Here is a 10069-nt window from a genome sequence, read left to right on the forward strand (position 1 = left end):
TTTTTTTTTTTTTTTTTGCAAAACCACAGCAGTCACTTTATTCTTAAATTTGCACTTTACAAAACCACAGGAAGAAGTCCTTGAGGGGGAGAAGAGAAGGGGCAAGATGGGGAAGAGGGAAAAGAGGAAGACCCAAAAAGGAAGCCCCCATCTTAGGGCCAAGCAGAAACTGGGCTTCAGGCCAGCCTCGCAGGGCCTCCTGGATCCTGGTTAGACAGAGCTGGGCCTAAAGAGTCAAGAGGGCCACAGTCCCCTCCAGACCACACAGACTTCGCCAGACCTGAGAAGCCCAGGCCAAGCAAGGCATCTGGCACCCAAAGAAGGAAGTGGGCCTCCCTCAGGGTAGGGAAAACAGCTGAGGCAGGGCAAGGGCTACCCATCTAGCAGCTTCAGGATGCTTTCCCGCTCCTTCAGCGTCTTCCAGGCCTGATCCTTTTCCTTCTTGGTGGGTGTCCGCTTTTTCTGCCGCGCAGCCATGATCTTTCGAAAGGCGTCCATGACCTCATTGTCTGCCATGCGGACTCGCTGCCTCAGCTCCTGCCGGCTCACCTCTTCTTTTGCCAACCTGTGGGGACCAACCAGCCACTTCCAGAGTGGGACCCCTGCTGCCTGCAGATAGACCCCCACAGTCCCAGGCTGGCATTCCCTGGGCCATTCTGTACCAGCAGAGCGAAGTGCCACATCACTGAACGTGCTCATGAGGTATTATGTGATAGGTACTTTTTGTGGGGAAGGATACTGGGTATGTTAGGCAACTGCTCTACCACTGAGCTGCACCATTTTATTTTTATTTATTTTTGGTACTGGGGATTGAGCTTGGGCCCTTGCACTTGTGGGGCAGATGGCAGAACCACTGAGCCAAATTCCTAGCCCTGTGCCATTTTATTTTATTTTATATTTTTGGTTTTTTGAGACAGGGTTTTATTATGTAGGTGAGACTGACTTGGAACTCACTGTGTAGCCCAGGCTGGTCTCAAACTCACAGTGATCCTCCTGCCTCAGCCTCCCAAGTGCTGGGATTACAGGCGTGCACCACCACACCCAGCCTCTACACCATTAAAAAAAAAAAAAATTAAAGGGCTGGGACTGTACACAATGATAGAGCACTTACCTAGCATGTCCAAGGCTTTGGGTTCAATGCATGTATGGATACAGGGAGGTTTACAAGAAATCTCTCTACCTCACTCTGTTTTGCTGTGAATTTAAAACTCATCTAAGAAAATGACATCTTTTAAAACACACATAGCTGGGAATGGTGGTGCATGTCTGTAATCCCAGCACTTACAAGTCAGAGGCAGGAGGATCACTGCAAGTTCAAGGCCAGCCTGGGCTACACAGTAAGTTCTGACCAGCCTAAACTGCATAGCGAGACCCTGTCTCAAAAAACTCAAAAATGGGGCCAGGGATTTAGCTCAGTGGTTCTGCCGCTTGCCTCGCTAGCACAAGGTCCTGAGTTTGATCCCCAGTACCCTCAAAAAACCCCAAACACACATGGTTAAGCCTTATAACAATCCTGCAAAATAAGAACTATTATTCCCATGTTACCAGTGAGGCTCAAAGATGACCAGAAATACCCGAAGATTGCACACTTAATGGAGATCTGGAGTAGGCCAATCCCAAACTGTTTCTAAAGAATGTTATTTAAAAACTGTCTGGCACCAGCAGAAGGCCCACTTACTTCAGTATCCACATTCCAGAGCGAGCTAAGTCACTCAGCCTCAGGCCTACAGGAGGATCTGGGGGGACGGGTGGAGTGAGGATGTGTGTGTGTCCTGACTTCTAAGCCCCACTGATAGTGAGACTGAAGGTCACCTAAAGATCTGGACCAATTGGTTCATTTCCAGGACAGCTCTGCTTGAGTCAGGGAGCATCCTACAGATGGTCCACAGCAGGCAGGTTAGGGGCTGTACTCTGGCCACTTCTCCACTGCCCATTACTTCTGTAACTGCATATCCCTACTATTCTCTCTTCCTCTCCTGCTCCTTTTTCTCAGTGCCTCTTTCATCCATATTCCCTTTTCTTGCCCTTCAGAGGGAATGTGGACTAGAAAGAGGCTTGGATTTATTCAACCTGGGGCTCAGGTCTCAGCTGTATATTGGGTTTGTGACCAGCAAAACACTTTGCTAGGCCTTTATCTCCTCAGTAAACAGCTACGCAGCACTACTTCCTGGGTCACTGTGGAGTAAAAAAGAGGTGCCCAGAAGTCCCTTGCACAGTTGGTACTCAGCACACTTTGGTTCCTCTCATCCTTGTGGCCCTAGCAGCTCCCAGACCTCTCACAAGGCAGGTCCTCTCTGACCACCTGCCAGTAGCCTGTAAGCCTCCTAGACCACAGCACAATGCCAGAAGAGACAGAAGAGCTGGCCAGATGAAGAGTGTGCCCTGCCTTGTCGGTGCTGCGTGAAGCTAAGACATACCTATATGGAGAAGCAAGGAGTCTTGTTTGAGTTGTTCATCTCCCTAATGGATGGGCAGCTCCTACCACACTATTGCATTCCTCCAAATGTCACCTGTACCCTTGCTGTGACCAGTGCAGGGTGAAACGGACAGAAACCATTGTAACACGAGTGACACTGATTCCTGAAAACACCAATAAATATAATGTCCAACAAAATGCTAATAGCTGATCTGTCTACAGAAAGAGTACACTGGTATTTATTACATTCTCTCTGATCTTCTTTGTGTGTAAAATTTTTCATAAAATGAAACTGTGAGGAAAAATGAAAATACAACTGAAAAGACTTAAAAAATAAACCAGACAACATGAATATGGTCAACGCTACTGAACTGTACACTTAAAATGGCTAGGAGTATAAATTTTATGTTTTTTACACATGAAAAACTCCCATCAGTCCATGCTAGATGCCTGTGCCCCACTCGTAGGCTGAGAATCTGAATGTGCCCCATGGGGTGGCTCCCAGCACCGTATTTCCTCAAGGATCTCCTGGGGACGCACAGGTCCAGTCAGGGGGTGCAAGAGCCTGTCAGAGCCCTAGGAGACGACCATGGTGGCCAACAGCTCCCTGGCCAGCCCTGGCCCATTGTCTTCACACTCACCTCAGCAGGTCGTGCTTCTTGGTGCGGTTGTGGGCGCTCAGCGCCTTTAGTTCTGCCTGCCGTTTGCGCAGCTCAGCTAGGACCTCGTCCTCTGAGTCCTCTGCGGGACGGTCCTCAGACTCCAGCAGGCCCTGGGCAATCAGCTCCTCTTTGATGCGGCTCTCCAGGGATTTGGTGTGTGGCACGCTGTGAGCAAGGAGGCTCCTCAGAATCCAGGGAGCAGCCCCTGAGCTCAAGGGTTGGCTTGGTGGAGGACCCTCAGAGGTTCCCAGAGTTCAGAGGCTAGCAAACACCTTTCTATTGTTTGTGGCACACCCCCAAATACATGTGTGTTTCAGATTGTGTTAGCATTAATTCTAATACTTTGCTATATACCATTCCAGGTTTTTTCTCCTATGTACGCACACTGACATTTAAGTAAGAATAGGATCATACTCTCTGAACTGGGCTACAATGAATTTTCCCTATCTGGTACCCTATTGTCCACACCCTCTTATGTCAGTTAGGCATGCTTCTCTGATATGACTGAAGCTGCAGGCTATTTCACCATAAGACAGCATGACAGTTTATCGAGTCACTCTCTTTCAGTTGGATATCTAGGTCACCTACATGAGCACCACTATGTACTCAGCCTACATGTGTAACAGCCTGGGCCAGCACTCCAGCAGTCACTAGAGTGCCCTGAGCCTCTCCATTAAAGACTTCCTGTCAAGATGGCTAAGCTGTGAGTGTAGCTGGGACATCACTTACCTGAAGGGCTTGTTCTGATTTCGGGGAGAGGTGCTTGCCCCGTCGGCCCCAGATTCTTTCCCAGACATATCGGGAATGGGAGAGTCCTCCATAGGGGAAATAATATTTTCCTACAAGACCACAGCAGTGGGTGGAGAGAGAAAGAACTATAGTGTTTCCATTTTCTTACTCCTCCCTGACCTACATGGACAGCCTTCACAGATCAGAAATACCCTGTAATATTTCCCACCACTTCCGGGAAGGCTTGCTAGATATTTCTTTCTTTTTGGTATTGACACCCAAAGGGAATGCAGAAGACAGACTGTAGTACTCCTCGGTAAAGGAAATGGGAACAGGTGAGGTACACTAAGCAGGGCCCCCAGCCCTGTGCAAAGCACAAGGAAAAGGGGCTGCAAGCTGTCCCGATACCATGCTCTCCTTTTTCCACAGAAGCTGAGCTGCATTACATTTCCCAGGCTTCCTTTCAATCAGCTGTCTTGGGACAGTCTCTTCAGTGCAGAGAGAGATCAAGAAAGAAGAGCCACAGCTAGTCACAGACCAAAAAGCTTTTCACATACTCCTCTTGTTCTGTTTTGTTTTTTTTCCCCCCTACCATTGGGAATTAAAATAATTTTTGAAATAAAGTCTCACTAAATTGCCCAGGCTGGCTTCAAACTCACAATCTCCCTGCCATAGCCTTCTGAGCAGCTGGGATTTTACCCAGCTCTTCTTGTTCAATTTCTTGGAGTGGTAATCACACCCAGAATGCAAAGCCATCATCAGGTGGGATCTGCTTCTGATGATGTGAGGCAGAGACCTTCCTTACTCCTTTCTGGTAATCAGAGGGAAATAAAATACTGTGTTTGGGGCAAAAGAAAAATGTGAGTCACAATGAGGTGAGATGGTCTGCTGAACTCCAGGAAGCGGGTGTAAGGATGAAGACCCTGAAGATAAGGTCTGAATACTACTAGGTTTGTCAGCTGTGTGACATTAAGCAGAGTTCCTTTGCTGAGCCCATTTCATCGTATGTGACATGGAGCCACCACTGTCCTGGCCTCTGGTATGAGGATGTGTGGAAAGGAGACTGTACAGGGACCCACCGTTAGTCAACGTGTAGCAAGAGTAACTGGGTGAGTAGCCACCTCCAGGGAGGTCAGAGACTAGGAGGGGTATGAAAATAGCTTCTAGGACATGGTAGTGTTTTGTGATCTCCAGGCTGGTGACACAAACTCAATTGTGAATGCTCATTGAGCTATTAAGTGTTAAAACAGGAAGGAAATCTGGTTTCTGTCTTGAGCTGGAGTGCTCACCTCCACCAGGGCCTGCAGGAGGCGCTGTGTCAGGGCGCCAAAGGGGCACCCATCTTCCGGCTGCTCATGCTGGGCCTCAGACTTCTTCAGCAGGGCATCCACATCTGAGTGTGCGGAGAAGCGGACAATAGGTGAATGAAGTTCTAAGAAATCAAGTGCTAGCCTGGCATGGGCAGGGGGAAGGGGCTTACCTTTAGTGTCCAGTTCAGTCAGTGGTCCCATGAGACCCTTCTTCTTGTCAGCCACAGCTGCTGCCCGGGCCCCGTCCTTCTGCTCCTCCAGCAGATCCTCCTGGGCCCAGCGCTGGGAGTAATGCTTCCCCAGAGGCGGGATCTGTGGGGAGGATCAGCCTTTGGCTCTGGAGTGCACAGCACAGGCCCTACCCTGAGCTCAGCACTGCCCAGAAGCTTTCCCTTCACTTCCTCCTTTGCTCATTCACTTATCTGTCTCCCTAGGCCCTAGCCCAGGGCCAGGGCTGGTGGACATACAGGTCGGAAGGGACAGAAGAGATAAAATCTCCACACTTACTCTCCTAGTAAGGGAGCTAGGCTCATAAAGAACCAGAACACACAGAAAAATTGATATGGAACAATTTCAAGATATAGGTAAAATAGTCACACATTTTCATATTCTTTTAGTCACAGCTTCTGCTTCTAGCAAGGAAAAATGAAGGCCTCTGGGTCAGGAGTGAGAAGGAATTATTTCTTGTGTTGCTTGAATTTACTATTGCCTACATGGACTGTTTATTTAATTGTGGTGCTAGGGATTGAACCCACGGCCTTGTGCATGTTAGGCAAGAGCTCTACGACAGAACCACATCCCCAGTTCCCAAATAATTTTGTTACTGTTGTTTTTTTTTGCTTTTGGTGCCACAGATTAAACCTAGGGCCTGTCATATGAAAATGGAGGGGCACGGGGCCATGCCACTAAACACAGAGGAACTTAGGCTCAATCTGTGGCTAGCAGGAGCCAAAAGACTCCAGGAATCTATGTCATGAGCCCACGTGACAATGGCAGCTGACTTATGGGAGAGCTCTACCCCTGGGGGCTCTTCTTAACTGTAGTACAGCACTTTAAAGAACCATGCTTGAAGCTTAAAAACGTTTTAAACCAGGTGCAGCGATGCATGCCTGCAGGCCCAGCTGTAGAGCACTGCAAGCCTGAACACAGGGCCTTTGTGCTGCAGCACACCCCAGCTCTTTTTTATTCTGGGGGGGTCAGGGTTTCACTAAGTCCTGCCTCAGCCTCTCATAGAGCTTCGATTACAGGTGTGCACAATTGCGCCTGGCTATTTTTCTATATTAAAGGAAGAAAAATCCCTCTGGAGACCTAAAAGTGGGGAGAACATTAAAAGGCTCTTTGGATAAGTGATCATGAGGGACTAAACCAAAGCAGAGGGGATGGAGGGGAAGGGACAAGAGTGTACCTCACTGGTGTAGGTGCCTGAAGCTGTGGTGACCAATTGGAGGGGGCCAAAGCCAGGCGATACCAGAAGTGGTGAGTTTAAGCCTGGGTGTCTCAGTGGATTAAATGAAGCCCACCAGGAGGCTGGGCGGGGTTGGTGAAGGCAGAAGAAGGTTTTGTTATCTGGCCTCCTATGTCTGTGCAGGCCCCGGATCTCTACCTTGTAATGTTCTGCCTCATCTTCTGGGGGTTTCAGGAGTTCCTCTAGTGTGCGCACCTCCTCACTGGTGATGTCGGCACAGTAGGGTTCCACAGAGGCCCAGAACCTGTAGGGAGGAGCAGAACCAGAGTGGGTACCCTGTGCCCCTCCAGCCTCAATTCAGCACCCCAGCAAGCCTCCGATACCAGAATCCCAAAACCCTGCTCTGGCTCCCCTCTGTTCTCTGGCCCAGAACCTGTTGGGGGCATCGTTCTTGGGGATCCGTGGCACGTCAATTGGGTCATCAGTGAATTCATACTCCTGGATCTTGGGCTGAAGGTTTTTGGATTTGGGTCGCCCAGGGCCAGGGCCTGGCCCATGTCCCGCTTTCCCTTCCAGTTTCTGCTTCTTGGGTTTCCCATGCTTGGGAGGAGCTCCAAGTTCATGGTCTCGACCCAGCTTCAGGAGTCGCCGGTCACCTTTCTTATCCTGCCAGTCAGTGAGGATCTGAAAAGTACAGACTGTCACTTGAGAAGAAGGGAAAATACAGGATACTCTTTTCCCCCAGTGAATAAAGGATGAGAATCCAAGGTGGCTCCAAGGTCTTTCCCTGTCTTTTTTTTGCTCAAGAAACTCCTATTCATTTTTGAAAACTCAGCCTTTTTTCTGTGGCCCTGTCTCATTCCACAGAATTCTATTCACACACTTCTCACCCTTCCATTCACTTTTTGTCTGTACTAACTCACCTCTGTTCACCCCAGCTAGTCACAAACTGTGTAGCACAGAAGTAAGGATTGACACCCATGCCTGTTAGCCCTGCTAAATATGCTAGTTGGGACTTTCTGGTGAACACAAGCAAGATTTCCAGCAAATCTTCACTTCAAACATCACCTGGGACACCTCTTCCCCACTGGTTACCTGCTTCTTAAGAGGCTAAAATATAACTGACTGTGCCATAGCCCTCCTTGAAAGATTCCACAGCTTTCCAGGGACATGTGAATTTTATTTGTCCACTGAAATCCAACTGAACTGGCACCTCCTTCCTCTGTGAGTCCCTGGCCCCTGGTGCGCCCACTGCAGACCCAATTGCATAGCTGGACATACTGGAATGAACAGCACACCTGCGTACTGCTCATGTGGACTATAAGCTATCGGAGAGCAGGATGTTTATCTTTACCATCCTGCTCAAGAGTAGGATCCAGCAGAGTGGCTGGCACACAGGGCTCAGGGAATGTTCATGCAGTGAATAAAAATAGTCATAGTACCAGTAAATAATATTTGATTGCTTTCTTAGTGTCAGACACTTGGCTAAGCCTTTGCAAAAAATTTTTTTTTCTACAGTACTGAGGACTGAACTCAAGGAATACTGAGCTACATCCTCATTCACTGATTTTAGACAGGGTCTTCCAAGTGTTTAGGCCAGCCTTGCATAGCCTAGGCTGGCCTTAAACTTGTGATCCTTCTGCCTCAGCCTCTGGAGTAGCTGGAATTACACGCTTGTGCCAATAAAGCCCAGACAATCTTTTTTTTTTTTTTCTCACTAAAGTTATAAAGGTAGTTTCTATTGTTCAGCCCAATGTGACAGCAGGGAAACTGAGCCTCAAAGGCATAAGGTAACTTTCTTAAAGTCACGTACCCAGGTAATAGGAACACTGATAAGTACCTAAGGTGCAGTTCAAATCCAGGTCTCCCCATTCCCTTTACCTGCAAATTCCCTGCTGTATCAATGTATCCTGACATTTCTCTGCTGACTTACACAGAATCCAGAACATAAAGGTGGTTAGGATGAGGACCACACAAATTTATGTGCCCCCCCCCATTTGAGACAGGATCTTGATATGTCCTTCAGGCTGGCATGGAACTCATGGAGGGTTGACCTTCCTGCCTCAGTCTCCTAAATGCTGGGATTACAGGCGCGCACCACAACGCCCAGCTCATGTGTATTTTATGTATTACAGGAGTCCAATCTCAGTCTCTTTCTCTTCCTATCAGTTCCTCAACCTCAGCAGATGGAGCTAAACTCATGACCCATCCCGTAACTTGACTCAGTCCATCGCTGGTGATGTCCCCTAGTTGGGGTATCACCTGGGTTTCAGCTTCCAGCACACGAAGGCGCCGGCTGGCATGGAACTCATAGGGTTGACCTTCCTGCCTCAGTCTCCTAAATGCTGGGATTACAGGCGCGCACCACAACGCCCAGCTCATGTGTATTTTATGTATTACAGGAGTCCAATCTCAGTCTCTTTCTCTTCCTATCAGTTCCTCAACCTCAGCAGATGGAGCTAAACTCATGACCCATCCCGTAACTTGACTCAGTCCATCGCTGGTGATGTCCCCTAGTTGGGGTATCACCTGGGTTTCAGCTTCCAGCACACGAAGGCGCCGGCTGGCAGAGGACAGCAAGGTCTCAAGCTCCAATTGTAGGGTGTCCAGCTCCTCAATGCCGATGCCATCGTCCTCAGAGCGGGCCAGCACTGCTGTGTAGCGGGGACAGACCTTCAGGTGGTCCACAGACTTGAAGTCGTGAAACTGCAACGGGCAGTCCTTCAGCTCACTCATGGCCCAGGAGGTGGGACCCTGTGGAGCTGAAGAGAAGGCCATTGGTGGAGACAAAGCGGCATGAGAAAGTCCCAAGGTTCCTTCCACAGGAGTCAGGCTCAATCCAGAAATCCATGCTTTGGCACCCTTGCTGACAACACAGTTTGGAATCACAGTGCACCAAGTGCACATCAGGTTAGGTGCTGAGCTTATCTCCCTGAATTCCTCACACAACTCTATGAGCAGGAACCACCATAGTCTCCTTTTACAAAGATAGAAACTGAGAACCTGAATCCAGGTAGTTTTGTGTCTGCAGCTGTGACCACCAAGATATACCACTGTGCCTATCTTCCTGATGCTCTGCCACTATCTTCTTCTCCAAAGCCCTCCTAAGCCTCTGGATGTTAAGCATATCCTGACTGCTCTCTGCGCTCTGGGGACTCCTTGCGCACCCCACTCCACCCTTTCCCCTCTCCATGCCCCTAAGAGTGGTTTGGGACATAGGCCAGACAGTTCGTGTCCTCTTCTCATGGGTCTCCCTGAACTTAATTAACCTGAGTTTCGGTTTTTGTATTCAAAATGGAGACAAAAGTTATGCTTCCCCATAGTAAGTGTGCATCTGTAAAATGGGGATAACACCAGTACCTACCTCCCCGGGACGTTCTGAGGATTAAGAGATGTTGCTCAAGAGCCCAATTCAGTGCCTGGCACAGAAGAAGGAGGACTGCTTAATGGCTGTCCCCACCCGTGGGTCGCCCCAAGGTTCCGCCCTAGGATTCCCGTCCCCTAGAGAGCCCCTAACGCAGCCCCCGCCCCTCTACCTCCTCTCCGC

The 10069-nt window shown here is 49.1% G+C and overlaps 1 protein-coding gene across 1 annotated transcript; it reads right to left on the bottom strand.

Moving 5' to 3' along the window:
• Positions 1-29: 29 nt before the first annotated feature.
• Tada3 (transcriptional adaptor 3) lies at positions 30-10063 on the bottom strand. Its single transcript, XM_010618986.2, has 10 exons — positions 10059-10063; positions 9887-9941; positions 9052-9284; positions 6956-7206; positions 6721-6826; positions 5288-5429; positions 5097-5200; positions 3808-3917; positions 3058-3243; positions 30-565 (listed from the first exon to the last, which is right to left on the bottom strand). The coding sequence occupies exons 3-10, from the start codon at positions 9256-9258 to the stop codon at positions 373-375; spliced, it is 1299 nt and encodes a 432-aa protein (XP_010617288.1). The 5' UTR covers positions 9259-9284; positions 9887-9941; positions 10059-10063; the 3' UTR covers positions 30-372.
• Positions 10064-10069: the final 6 nt, after the last annotated feature.

Source organism: Fukomys damarensis, unplaced genomic scaffold (assembly GCF_012274545.1).
Source record: "Fukomys damarensis isolate Sample0158 unplaced genomic scaffold, DMR_v1.0_HiC HiC_scaffold_24, whole genome shotgun sequence".
Lineage (NCBI taxonomy): Eukaryota > Metazoa > Chordata > Mammalia > Rodentia > Bathyergidae > Fukomys > Fukomys damarensis.

Excerpts from the sequence above, each read along its gene's own strand:
- Tada3 (XM_010618986.2), bottom strand. The coding sequence starts at position 9,258 with ATGAGTGAGCTGAAGGACTGCCCGTTGCAGTTTCACGACTTCAAGTCT. Across the intron at positions 3,918-5,096 it reads TCCTGCAGGCCCTGGTGGAG|GAAAATATTATTTCCCCTAT; the intron begins GTGAGCACTCCA and ends GTGGTCTTGTAG. Across the intron at positions 566-3,057 it reads AAGAAGCACGACCTGCTGAG|GTTGGCAAAAGAAGAGGTGA; the intron begins GTGAGTGTGAAG and ends TGGTCCCCACAG.